Consider the following 13,865-nt stretch of genomic DNA (forward strand, 5'->3'; position numbering starts at 1 on the left):
GGGCTGGAGGGAGGCGCCCCTCAGAGCAGGGTGGGGGACAGGAGTCGCAGGACGGGTGCCTGACCCTGCAGGTTCGAGACCCACCAGCCACGGCGCAGGGATGGGGGGCGGCAAGAGCAGGTGAGGGAGACAGGCAGGCACGGGAGATCGAGGCGGGGCACCCTCAGAAGGGAAGGTCTGCACGGGGGCGGGGCCGTCAACACCTCGGGCTCTGGGGGAGACGACGTCCAGGAGACATGGTTTGGCCTTTGTTAGATTTAAATACGTGAACAGTGTGAGGAGGGGTCGGAGGGGTCCCCAGGGTGCAGGCGAGGGGACAGCGCCCGGGAGCAGGTCTCGGGGAGGGCACCGGTGCAGAGCAGGGTGGCGGCCCGGGGGGTCAGGGGTGCGGGGCTGTGCACCCTCGTGGGTGACAGGCCCAAGCCCCAGGCGGACGTCCAGGGGAGGGGAGGCTGCGGGCCGTGAGGACGGGGCAGGCCCTCAGTCTCCCCAGAGCCCGCGCCCCCGCCGCCCTGCGTCCTCCCCGCCGGACTGCGTGCCGCCGTTTCTTAGACCCCGACGACGCCCCAGCCCCGGCGGCAGGTCTGCCCTGCACCCCCAAACCAATCTTCAGTTCACCCACATGCGTGGACGAGAGAACCAGGCGTCCCGGCTGCGTCACCTGCTCCAGAGCCCCGGGCCCTGGCACGGCCACACCTGGCCCTCCCTGCACCTGCTCCCTCCCCACTCATGGAGGTCAGCACCACCGCCTCCAAGAAGCCTCCTGGGCAGTGCCTGCAGGGAAGCGGGGCTGAGTGTGCATGGGGACTGGGCGTCCTGTGTGGCCTGGAGCAGGGCCAGCCCCTGCCTGCGCTTCCGGCCTCCGCCTCCCTGCACAGCCGCTCGGCCCAGGCCACCGTGCTCAGGTCCCCAGGCCCAGGGCCTCTGAGGCCCTGCAGATGACAGGTCTGCAGTGGATCCCGGCGGGGGGGGGGGGGGGGGGGGGGGGGGCGGGCGCGGCGGGGGGAGGCTGGCGGCTTGGCTCCGGGCGCACAGCAGGCGGCTCTGCTCAAAACCACGGTCACTCCACCCGGGCTGCCTGCCTCGTCCTGAGCAGGGACCCGCCTGCCACCGAGTGCCGAGTCCTGCCCGGGGCCTCCCTCGGCTGCCTCAGGACCCCTACCCTGCCTCTAGGGCTCGGAGGAGCTCCAGGCTGCTCAGGGATTTTTTTTTTTTGAAGATTTTATTTATTTATTCATGAGACACACAGAGAGAGAGGCAGAGACCCAGGCAGAGGGAGAAGCAGGCTCCATGCAGGGAGCCCAACGCGGGACTTGATCCCGGGACCCCGGGTCACGCCCTGAGCCGAAGGCAGACGCCCAACCGCCGAGCCCCCAGGCGTCCCGCCGTGTGTTCATTCTCCGTCTCGCGTCTCTCTCCTGCTGTTAAGGAGACACCGTTTACAGAATTAGCACAATTACCATGACTGAGGCCATGAAACGTTGTATCTGTAGGTCATAGATTATTATTATTGAGCAGTTTGGAATTTTAGGAGGTAAGTGTTGGGCGTCCTCCGTGTTTGCGGGGAGGGCAGGGCGGGAAGGGAGGAGGCCGGGGAGCACGTCCTTGCAGCAGGTGTCGTGCTGTGCACCGTCCCCCAGGCGCCGCGGGCCCCTGACGGCCTCCAGGGCTGCGGGCCGCCCGACACCTGTCCCCTCCAGACCCACAGGAGGGAGCCAGACCACAGGGGGCCCGAGGCCGCGCCTTCCCCTGCGGATGACACGGCGTCTGTGTGTCTCTCTGTGAGGTGACCGTGGCCGCGGGGATCCAGGTCCTTGAGTCTGCGGTCCCAGCGGGTGCGGGTACCTGGCGCTACGGAGGGTCGGGTTCGGTGTGTCTGAACACCACTGACTTCTGCTTTCGGAGAATGTGTGGTTGTTAGAATTCGCCATTTCGTCGAGTTTTTTTTTTTTTTTAATTCAGCATTCTTGCTTCTTTTTTTTTTAATTTTTATTTATTTATGATAGTCACAGAGAGAGAGAGAGAGAGAGGCAGAGACACAGGCAGAGGGAGAAGCAGGCTCCATGCACCGGGAGCCTGACATGGGATTCGATCCCGGGTCTCCAGGATCGCGCCCTGGGCCAAAGGCAGGCGCTAAACCGCTGCGCCACCCAGGGATCCCCATCGTCGAGTTTTTAAACCAACTGCCGAGCACGGTGTCCAGGCTCAGACGGGTCGGGGAAGGAGCAGGGGGTGGGGGTGGGGGTTCCCGGGAGGCTGCCCCCACTGCTCGCACCGCAGCCCCTCGGCCCCCAGCCCCGCATCCATGGAGCGGCCCAAGCCGGCAGCAGATCAGAAACCGCTGGGCCGTGCAGGGTCCTCCTCCCTGGGGGGGAAGGCTGAGGGGCTACGACCTCGGGTCCCCTTGCCAGGATCACATCCTCAAGAGCGCCTCCAAGAACGTCCTATTAATGCTGCAGAACTGCACAGAACGGAACGGTCCACAGGCTACTTCGGGAGCTGGGGGTGCCCCCAGGCTGCTGGGCCTTCCCCCACGGAGCCCTCCTAGGGCTGTAAACAGGGAAGCGCTGGGGACCAGGCCCATCGCATGTTTCAAGCAGGGATATTTCCCTACAGACCGGGGTGTCCCCGTGAACCCGAGCAAGCTCGGTGCCTTTGCTGGACGAGGTCAGAATTCAGGGACAATACACCCCACTCTGTGTTGGAGACCTTAGAAGGTGCTTGCCGTGCAGACGTCAGCGGCAGGCCACGCGGGGTGGGGGATCCTGGGTCCCGGGGGTGTCCGCTCGGCGGCTCGGGGCTGGGGTCACCGGCCGCCCCCACTTCCCAGCAAGCGAGGCCACCACCTGCTGGGCAGCGGCCGCGGGCTCCCGCACAAGTACCTCGCTGCTTGTCGCAGGGGCCGGGGCGTGCAGATGCGCGCAGCGTGTCGTGGTCGCCGCAGCCTGACCCCAGGTCTGGGACCAAGACTCCGAGGGTCCCTCTCCACCAGGTGACGGGGTGTCTCCAAAATGTCCCACCTTCTCCACGAGACTGACGTTCACCCACTTGTCATTTGTAGGCTCATCCAGGGGAAGTTTCTTTCAGTCTATTTTCCCACAACCAATGTAACTAAGGAATATAAACTTTCCTGCAACTGTGCCGATTTCTGAAGTCGTCACAGAACCAGCCGGGACCGGGACTCCGGGCAGGGTCGCCCACCGAGAGCTGGATGCTGCCACCCAGGCCTCAGAAGCCTGCCCTGCCCAGGCCTGGACACATCACCCCCAGAACCAGCAACACGCGTCTCTGGAAAACCCTTTGGCTCTGCTCTCTTCTTGTGTGGCCGCCCTTGACTGGGAAGCTCCTGGCGGCCCCCAGGACTGCGTGAATCGCTTCAGACCCTGCTCTTCTGGCCCCGACTGTACCCCCAGCCTGGACCTCATGCCGCTCCCTCTTGGTGACTTAGGTCCCACCTGACTGCAGAGGTATCTGCCCTGCCCCGTGGCCCCCTGCCTTCCCCTGGCATCATTCCCCATCCCCCTGTCCAGAGCCAGGGCTCGGTGAGGCTCCGATGTTCCTGAGGAGGAATCTCATGTCTGGGGCAGGTCATCAAGGGGTGTGAAGGGATGGGGGGGGGAGTCAGGCAGAGGAAGTGCGACAGGACACTTAGGGGTGCAGGGGAGAGAAGCAGGGGCGATAGAGACACTCTCTGGCCTGATGGGACATGGTGACACTTGAAGGCCCCCTGGAGACATTGGATATCATCTCTGAGGGCTCCAGCAGGGACATGGCAAGGTCAGACCATCACTGTGGGAGGACAGTGTGCCATGTTGAGGTGTGAGAGGGTTTTCCTTAGTGTAGTGGTGGGAGGATGGAGAGAAGTGGTGGAGGATGGAGGGAGGAGGTGGAGGATGGAGGTACGAGGTGGAGGATGTGGGGAGGAGGCAGAGGATGGAGGGAGGTGGTGGAGGATGAGGGAGGAGGTGGAAGATGGAAGGAGGAGGTGGAGGATGAGGGTGGAGGTGGAGAATAGAGGGAGTAGGTGGAGGATGAGGCAGGAGGTGGAGGATGGAGGGAGGAGGTGGATGTTGGAGAGAGGAGGCAGAGGGTGTGGGAGGAGATGGAGGATGAGGGAGGAGGTGGAGGATGAGGGAGGAGGTGGAGGATGGAGGCAGGAGGTAGAGGATGAGGGAGAAGGTGGAGGATGGAGGGAGGAGGTGGAGGATGGAGGGAGGAGGTGGAGGATGGAGGGAGGAGGAGGAGGAAGAGGGAGTAGGTGGAGGATGGAGGCAGTAGGTGGAGGATGAGGCAGGAGGTGGGGGATGGAGGCAGGAGGTGGGGGATGGAGGCAGGAGGTGGGGGATGGAGCACTCCTGCCCCTTCCTGAGAGGAGCTTGGTGGCTGTGCTGCCCAAGCAGACCGGACGCTGGCCGTCGTTCATGGGGGGGGTACCCCGAGGGGCCCCGGCGCGGACCGCGGACCGTGAGCTGCGCCCTGTCTTGCAGCCGCAGAGCCGGGAGCCAAGGCCAGTCTGCGCCATGAGCAACAGGACGCTGCTGACGGAGTTCATCCTGCAGGGCTTCTCCGACGCGCCGCGGCTGCGCGGCCCCTTCTTCGCGCTCTTCCTCTGCCTCTTCGCGGCGGCGCTGGGCGGGAATCTCCTCATCGTGGCGGCCATCGCCTCCAGCCCGCGGCTCCACACGCCCATGTACTTCTTCCTGGTCAACCTGTCTGTGCTGGACGTCACCTGCGCGTGCACCGTGGTGCCCAAGCTGCTGGACATCCTGCTGGCAGAGAGGAGGAGCATCTCCTACGGGGGCTGCATGGCCCAGATGTACTTCCTGTCGTGGTCGGTGGCGGGGGAGGTGCTGCTCTTCACGGCCATGGCCTACGACCGCTACGTGGCCATCTGCCGGCCGCTGCGCTACGGCTCCCTCATGAGCCCCAGGGTGTGCGCGGCGCTGGCCGGCGCCGTGTGGGGCATCAGCGTGCTGGGCGCCGGGGTCAACACCTGCCTGATGACGCGGCTCAGCTTCTGCGGGCCCAACGTGATCGATCACTTCTTCTGCGAGATCCCCCCCGTGCTGGTGCTCTCCTGCTCCTCCACGCTCGTGAACGACATCATGGCCGTGATGGCCGACATCTTCTTCGCCATGCTGAACTTCCTGCTCACCGTGGTGTCCTACGGCTTCATCATCTCCACCATCCTGAAGATCCGCACAGCCGAGGGGAAGCAGCGAGCCTTCTCCACCTGCTCCTCCCACCTCACCGCCGTCACCTTGTACTACTCCACCATCATCTACACCTACCTGAGCCCTGGCTCCAGCTACTCCCCAGGGATGGGCAAGGTCATGGCCGTACTGTACTCCACTGTGAGCCCCACCCTGAACCCTCTCATCTACTCCCTCAAGAACAAGGAGGTCAAGGCAGCCCTCAGGAAAGTCTTGACGCTCGTGGTCAAAAGCCTGTAAACGGGCGGGCTCTCGGACCAGCGACCCCGAGACATGCACCCCACCCGCTATAAACACCCTCTCTCTGCGCGAGTTGACTCGGACCCCCTCGAGACGGCTTTGCCGGGAAAACACTCCCCTGTGAGTTGCCTACGGCACCTCGGGGAGCGGTGGCTTCGGCCGCCTGTTACTGACGGGCTGCAGCTCCCGGAATTTGACCCATGTTAGTCTACATGGGGCGCGCGGCTCCTTCGCAGATCCCTGGGCTGCACCCCGACTCGGAGTCCCGCCCGCGTCTTATTGACCATCATGACTCGGGAGCTGACTCAGCCCCGTCACCCATGCCCCCGGGAGGCTCCCCAAGGTTCTGCTCAGGCCACCGGATCTTGGCCTCAAATTGCAGAGGACGCAACTCCTACGACGGCTGATTTCGTTGTGTCGACCCGACTGGGTTCTGGGACACGGGACAGCTGCCCAGACATCACCTTGGGCTGTGTCTGTGAGCGTGTCTCTGAGAGACATGAGCCTCTGAATGGGCGTGAAGATCACAGACCATCCTGACGCACGGGGGGGACATCATCAGGACCCTGGAGGCCAGGACGGGACAAAAAAGAGAAGGAAGGTGTACATGCTTCTTCGGCTTCCAGACTCAGAATCATGCTTGCAAACAGCCCCTGATTTGCAGGCCTCTGGATGTGGCCGAATCACGCCATCAGCTGCTCCAGGTCTGCAGGTGGCAGACGGTGGCCATTGGGGCTTCTCGTCTTCCACGAATACTCGAGTCAATCCCAATAATAAACCTCCCAATGTAGACGAGCTAGGGGTGGTGGAAGGGGAGGTGGGCGGGGGGTGGGGGTGACAGGCACTGAGGGGGGCACTTGATGGGATGAGCACTGGGTGTTATGCTATATGTTGGCAAATCGAACACCAATAAAAAATAAATTTATTAAAAAAAAATAAATACACCTCCCAATGTACCTCAGTGTGTATATGCACGCACTCACCGTAAGGTCGGTCGGCACACAGGCAGGCAATCACACGTGTATTGTCTATACGCGTGCTACAGGGGTGTGCGTGTTGTATACGTGTGTGTGCATGTTATGTAACGTGTGTGCGCGTGTGTATAGATGTGAATGCAAATCCTCACGAGTCCAAGAGCGTGTGAGTACCTCCTGCTGGTTCTGTTTCTCCGGAGAACCCGCCAAGCCCCCTCCCTTCCCGTGCATGATTCCCCGGATTCCCTGGAGACCACTCAGGGCTCATCTCCCAACTCTGCAGGTGCTCGGTGCTATTTCCGAACTGTCACTGATTTTGCCCCGTAAAGCCGTGAAGTTCCCTCATTTCCCACATCTCCTCAGCGGCTTGGACAGGTGACCGGAGAAAGTGATTGCAACCAACCTTGAATTATTTCCCCCACTTCTCCTCTGTAAGAGCAGATACCTAGGTCTCATCCCTGCAAAATGTTCCAGGAAGAGTGAAAACAGTTCCACGGGTGGTTGGTCCTCCCCGGATCTGCGCTCCCCACTTACACACACCCCGTTTCGACCTCCAGAGGAATCCCTGTTAATTTCTTCTTTTGCATTCTTCCAGAAAATTTTTGTTGAGCGTCGCTAAACAAATACTGGATAGCTGTCTGTCACGCCATTTGTAGATTTCTGTAATTTTTTACTGTACAAAGTAATTTTATTTAGTCAGGTATTTATTAATGGAGGTTTGAATTATTTCATTTTTCTGTTATTAAAATACTACACTTGGGGATCCCTGGGTGGCTCAGCGGTTTAGCACCTGTCTTAGGCCCAGGGCATGATCCTGGAGTCCTGGGATCGAGTCCCACATCGGGCTCCCTGCATGGAGCCTGCTTCTCCCTCCTCCTGTGTCTCTGCCTCTCTCTCTCTCTCTCTCTCTCTATGTCTATCACGAATAAATGAATAAATCTTTAAAAAAAATACTACACTGGATCTTTTTACAAGTACGTGAGCACTGAGTATTTATGCAGAGCACAGTGTGGGGGAGGTGGAATTCATCACGGAGGGGATATTTATGGAAACTGTCAAATTTTGTTTCTTTGTTCAAAAAATGCAAATAATGTACAAATGTATTAATTTTCCCGTAGCTTCACCAAAATTTCCAACCCAAAGGAGAAATTTTATTTCACTGTTGATGTAACTTGCACATCCCCCTCCCCCCAATGCTGGCAATACCAGGTCTCTCTTGGGACTCGGCTCGTCCTTCCTCAGCTAAGCCGTGTGCCGGCCACCCTCCCGGGGCGTGGACTGCAGGTGCTCAGGAGGGGACGCGGAGGGGCTCCGGGGCCCACGCAGGCCCCGCCAGCCCGAGCGAAGGCCGCCCGCTCCGCCCGAAGTGCCTACAAGGAGCCTCCCAGAGGCGAACAGATCGTGACCTGCTCGTTTCCGGCCAGAAACACGACAGAGACAGGAGGCATTTTTCTGGAAAAAAGTCAATAGCTTAATATTACAAATAGATATTATTAATAAACTGATTGAAGTGCATGACAACACGAAATCATGCGTCCGGCATCCGTTCGAGATGACAGACGAAAGGGGCAGAACCGAAGCGTGACAGACCAGGGTGCAGGTCGGTGAGCAGATAGAGCAGAACACGCGCGGGACACGGAATCCGTAACTGCATCCAAGCAGCCCGTGGTCCGTGCTAAAAAAGTGAGTGTAAGTGAAGACAAAAATGCAGAGGCTTAATTAAAAGCCAGATCGGACGTGTCGACATGGAAAGTGCTGTGCGTCAAGTGGAGGCTCTCGAGGCACAGAGCTGGTGGCTCTGCAGACGCAGCAGCAGCCGCTCCTCGCGACGGAGGCCAAGCAGAAACCTGGGAAACCAGCGTCTCCGCTGACCCACGAGGGATACCGAGCCGCCTGTCAGCCGGAAGCGGACCACCCAAAAGGGGGTGGAAACAACAATGGAAATGGGTCACAAAAGATTTCTTAGGTCCAGGGATCTCAAGGGTCGCCCCGAGCAGCACAAACACACGCTGACTCTGCGTCGTGACCACCGTCACCCAGTCTGACCCGGAACAGAGACTCTCAAGAGGAGCTGAAGGAGACGAAGACTCACATATGAGGGAACAGAGATAAAATATTGGCTTGTCACCAGGAATTGTGCGAGCCGGGGCGCCCGGGGGGCGCAGGTGGGGGAGCGGCCGGCTCGGCATCGGCTCAGGTCGTGATCCCAGGGTCGTGGGATGGAGCCTTGCACCGCTCTGAGCGCAGAGCCCGGTCTCCCTGAGGTTTCCCCTTTGCCCTCCTCCCCCTACAAGGAAGGAAGGAAGGAAGGAGGGAGGGAGAGAGGAGGGAGGGAGGGAGGGAGGGAGGGAGGGAGGGAGGGAGGGAGGGAGGGAAGGTGTGTGAGCCAGAAGGCCGTGCAATGACAGCTCTACTTTTTTTTCTTTTTTATAATAAATTTATTTTTTATTGGTGTTCAATTTGCCAACACACAGAATAACACCCAGTGCTCATCCCGTCAAGTGCCCCCTCAGTGCCCGCCACCCAGTCACCCCCACCCCCCGCCCTCCTCCCCTTCCACCCCCCCTAGTTCCATCTGCCCTACGACCCAGCAATTGCCCTGCTGGGGATTTACCCCGAAGATACAGATGCAGGGAAACGCCGGGACCCCTGCACCCTGACGACAGCTCTAAAATGCAAAACACTGTGCGTGGAAGCATCTGTGGGCAAGAGCCACAGAGTGTGTCACGCCTCAGGCGATTCAGAAGGAGATGAAAGTCTTGTGTGTGGTTCTCTAACAAAGACTTAGGGAAGGAAGAATTCTTTTATTTTTTAAGGAAGGAAGAATTCTTTTTTTTTTTAAGGAAGGAAGAATTCTGATTTTACAAAACATCTTCCAGGGAGGGGAAAGACTAAAGCAATCCTGACTTACCCGACAAGTCCACCAGGGCCCTGAGTTCCGAGACCCGCGGCAAAGATATTATAAGAGGAGAAAACAGATCAAAACCCTCCACAAAACATTACAAGGTCAGGCTGATAACGCACAAACGATGAACAGCAGCGGAGGCTCAGCCAGAGGGCGGAAGGCTGGTTCAACCAATACAGTTCCCGTCCAACCGGCTACCGAAGCCTACGATGATCCTTGAGATGCAGAAAAACCAGCTGACGAAACTCAGCGTGCGCCCAGAACACCTGACGGGCGACCTGCACACCGCCACTCTGGGGCTCCGCTTCCCGGACAAGCGGCTGCTCGAGGAGAAGCGGAGGCTCTGTAAGGCTGGTGGGACCCCAGACCCGGCCCCGGGGACGCGGAGGCCGCGGGGCGTCCGAGGTCACCGCGGGGCCCCCTTTGGCTGGAGCCTCCTTCCAGAGCGCCCGGGGGCGGCGGGGACCAGGGAGGCTCGCCCCCCACAGCCCGCGCTCCGAGCCAACACGTCGTCACCTTTTCCTGAAGGTGACGGAGAAAGGGAGGCGCAAAGGTCACACGAGGCAAAATCGCGTGACTGTTCACTATTTGGCTCTCGAATGGGTCGAGATGTCACCGGCGGGAGCGCATCCAGCTGGCTCTGTCTCCTTTGGACCCATCGTCATCGTCTTTGAGCAACCTCTGGCTGGAGGCCACCGGCTTCCTCCCAGGACACGTCCCCCGGGTGCTGCTGTTCCCGGGGTCCCACAGCCACCCCATAGCCCACACCTTGCACACCTGCTGGGCCACAGGCTGGCGGCGGCACGTCCACCCGCTCCTCCCACGTCCCGCTGTCACCGTGGCCTCCTCGGCTGTGTCCTCTGCCCCGTGAGCCGCCCCAGCCACAGTCCTGAAACCGACAGCGAGTCCGTGTGCTCTGCGGACCTGAGCGCCCCCAGCGCGACCCCCCATCCAGTCCCCGAGGAGCCCGTGGGTCAAGCTCGCCCGGGGAGCCCCGTCACCCTTCCCGGAGGTCACGGTGATGTCAAGGCCTCCTGGCGGCCTGGGACCCCTGCACCTGTCTGGACACCAGGCTTGTGGACGTTGTGCCCGGCTGTCACCTGTCGGGCCGGTGACAGCTGGGCGTGCGTGCTGACCACGCTCTTCCCACCTCACAGGCCCGTGCTGCGCACACGGGGCACGCCGCCTCTGCAGAGTCACAGCCCAGGTCCCCGTGGATGCTCGTCCTGCCCCCCAGGGGGGCGTCACGGCTCCCGGGGGATCCAGCACCAGACGCTGGAACTGCCCCGAAGCCGCTGCTGACCGGCTCTTCCTTTGCGGTCACAGTCTCCTGCTGACCCCGAGCTCTGGGGACGGGCCACCAGCTGGATCTGTGACGTCCTAGTGTCCCCACCCCCGTAACCGGAGGGCCGGAGCCCCTTCCTTGGGGCACTGTCCACCCCGTGCTCCCAGCCTGCCCCCATCCCCGGGTCCCACCTGCCCCGGTACCAGCCCCCCCCGCCCCCTGTGCGCCCCCGACCCTCCCTCTGCCCTGAGCCGTAAATCCTGGCAGCCGCCCGCCTCTGACGGCGTCCCAGCACCTGGCCGGCCGCTCCGCCTCATGCCAGTGTCACAGATCCCCGGGGCCCGTGCCGCCCTCGACCCTGCAGAGCGGGTGGCGGCCCTGACGAGGTCCTCGGGCTCCTCCGGGCCCTCCCCGCTGGTCTCGCTTCCGAGCGTGTCGGGGTGACGGGGCCGGGGCCGGTTCAGGGACCCGCAGTAGTACCTGCCCCGCCTTCCAGGGCGTCCCCCCGACCCCGCCCGCTCCGTGCTTCTCTGTCACCAACGTTGTGGCCAAGAACTGACACATCCTGCCCTGCTCCGTCCCACAACAGGCTCCAGCCACTCGCCCATCCAGGGACACGCTCACGGCCCCACGGCCCAGTGCCCAGCGGGTCTCCTGAGCTCCACGCATGAAGACCCCCCTGTGCTCCAGGTGTACCCCGAACTCCTCAGAAACCAGTTAACAGGGGCAGCCTGGGTGGCTCAGGGGTTTAGCGCCACCTTCAGCCCGGGGCGTGACCCCAGGGTCCCGGGATCGAGTCCCACGTCCGGCTTCCTGCATGGGGCCTGCTCCTCCCTCTGCCTGTGTCTCTCTCTCTGTGTGTGTGTGTGTGTGTGTGTCTGTCACGAATGAATAATCAAATATTACACAAAAAAAAGAAAGAAGCCAGTTAACCCGTTCCTAATCCACACATGTGGGTTGAACTGTGTGCCCTGAAAAGATGCGCTCACGTCTTTTTTTCTTTAAGATGTTATTTATTTATTTGACAGAGAGAATGAGAACGCCTGTGAGCAGGGGAGCAGTGGGGGGGAGGGGGAAGCAGATCCCCCACCGAGCAGGGGCCCGACGTGGGGGCGACCCCAGGACCCTGGGACGGTGACCAAGCCCCAGGCGCCCTAGCATATGTTCAAGTCTGAACACACGAGCCTTTGCACGTGGCCTTTGGAGACGGGTCACCGCAGACGTGCAGCCGAGGCGAGGCCCTGCCACAATGAGGTGGGCTCTGACCCCCCTGACTGGGGTCCTGATGAGAGACCCCGGCCGTGGATGCAGGGGAAGCCCGGGGCCGGTGGAGACGACACTGGAGCCGAGCGTCCATGAGCAACGTGTCTGGATCGCCGTGAACATAGACACGGGACGCCACGGGGACCCTCCCACAGGCTCAGACAGGGAGGGCGACCCGCGCCGGGGCTCAGGGGTGGGGCCTCGAACCCTGGATGGCGCCCGGTGTCTGTGGTTTTAAGCCAGCAGGGTGCGGACCCTACGGCAGCCACTGTGGGGAGTGGGTCCCGTCCCGCAAGAGCTGTGGCTGTGGGCCCGCAGTCGTCGGCCTCGGGGGAAGGACGTCAGCAGGGGCCACAGGGAAGGGGTCGGCAGCCCACGACCCCCAAGGGGCTCCAAGGGTCCTGAGCTGCTGCTCGGGGCAGTGGGCGGGCAGGTCAGCAGCACAGAGTCTGGGTCCCCGGGGCCCCGGAGCGAGCTGTGGGCTGTGGGCCGACGCTTTGCCTGCGTGGGAAACAGCTCTGGTGCCGGCGGGGCCCCTGCCCACGGCCAGCGGTCGCACTGACGCTCTGCCCGACCAGGCCGCCCGCCCTGTTTATGCAAGTGACAGGCTCGTCCCCAGGCCCCAGGGGCTCGTGGCCCAGGGTCCGGCCTGTCCCCCCCAACAGTCGGCCCCTGAGTCGCCCAAGTCGTCAGGGCCACGGCCCCTCTGCTCCCTGGGCAGCTCTGGGAAGGCCTCCCTGCAGCAACGGGCGAGCCCTGGCACCCCTCAGGCCTGCACCGGCCAAGCTTCCTCTTGGACACAAAGCCCGGGCGCCCCGCAGGAGTGGGCCGGGGCAGGTGGCCCCGGGGCTGCTCCGTCCCTCCTCATACCACCTCGAGGGAAGGAGAAGGGCACAGCCGGGGTGGGGGGCCCTGGTGGGGCTGCCCGTGACCCCAGCACCACCCTGCCTCTTCACGAGTCCCGTGCGCCCTGCGGTGCAGGAGCAAGGACGCTGTCCCCTCCAGCCTCGTCAGGGCTGGGTCCTGGCAGTGTCCTCACTCCGGAAACACGTTTGGTCCAGCACGGTGTGCGGGCGGCTTGGCCCCGCAGAGGCAGGAGGGCCCGCCCAGCCCCCGGGCTGTCTCCATGTGTTCGGGGTGGGACACCACAGATGGGGGGCCCGCAGCCCGCAGTCCTGGAGGCAGATCCGGGGAGGGGGGAGCCCACCTGGGTCCTCACAGGAGGCAGGCGTAGGGCGCTCTCTGGAGTCTCTTCCAAGGGCAGCGACCCAACTGGTGCGGGCTCCGGGGCCACAGCCTCGTCACCTTCCAGCGACTGACACCCTGAGCTTGGATCTCGAGGTGGCAGGGTGATGGGACGGCCTAGAATCCTCCGGGGCCGTGGTCAGCGACCGCAAGCAGCGCACAGTCCTCCGAGAGCGCGGGCTCTTGGAAAAGCAGCCACACATGCCACCGGCCAGGAGCCAACACCCCGGCAGGCCCGCGTGCGGACCCAGGCCGACAGGCAGGTGCACGCCCCGTGGGACACACGCGGGACACAGGCCAAGCACCCCGGGCCCCGCGCTTGGCGCTCACGCCTTGGCGTCCAGACCGACACGTCCTCCCGGACATACACCTGGAGGCTGAGGGGCTCGCTTCTGAGCACACAAGTGTTTCCATTCTCTTTCTTGGTTCCAGGAGTTTTTAAACTTGCAATAATAAATGTGTATTATTTTATAAACAGAATAAGGTCAATAGGGGTTTCTTTCTGGGAGATTTGCCGCCGACCAGTGTCCTGGGGGCCGCCCAGGTTTCCAGAGCGGGAGGCGCGAAGAGTCTGGAGGGAGAGGCCAGGAGGGCCCGCGGGGCAGCAGCCCGGGCACCCCGTGAACCACAGCCCGGCCTGGTGCCAGAGACACCCCACCAGCACCCCACAGACAGCCCGGGGGGTCCAGCAGGTGGGGCGCACGGCCGTGGGGCACAGTCTGGGCACAGCGGGTGCAGAC

The 13,865-nt window shown here is 62.2% G+C and overlaps 1 protein-coding gene across 2 annotated transcripts; it reads left to right on the forward strand.

Moving 5' to 3' along the window:
- The first annotated feature begins 1,038 nt into the window (after nt 1–1,038).
- Nucleotides 1,039–6,249, forward strand: LOC140620504 (olfactory receptor 13A1-like). Of its 2 annotated transcripts, XM_072804711.1 has the most exons (3): nt 1,039–1,534; nt 3,062–3,467; nt 4,560–6,249. In XM_072804711.1, the coding sequence occupies exon 3, from the start codon at nt 4,689–4,691 to the stop codon at nt 5,451–5,453; it is 765 nt and encodes a 254-aa protein (XP_072660812.1). In that variant the 5' UTR covers nt 1,039–1,534; nt 3,062–3,467; nt 4,560–4,688; the 3' UTR covers nt 5,454–6,249. The 2 variants fall into 2 exon arrangements, with proteins under 2 accessions (XP_072660812.1, XP_072660811.1); XM_072804710.1 differs by lacking the exons at nt 1,039–1,534; nt 3,062–3,467 and having other exon boundaries at nt 4,471–6,249.
- Nucleotides 6,250–13,865: the final 7,616 nt, after the last annotated feature.

The sequence above is a fragment of the Canis lupus genome, chromosome 29 (assembly GCF_048164855.1).
Source record: "Canis lupus baileyi chromosome 29, mCanLup2.hap1, whole genome shotgun sequence".
Lineage (NCBI taxonomy): Eukaryota > Metazoa > Chordata > Mammalia > Carnivora > Canidae > Canis > Canis lupus.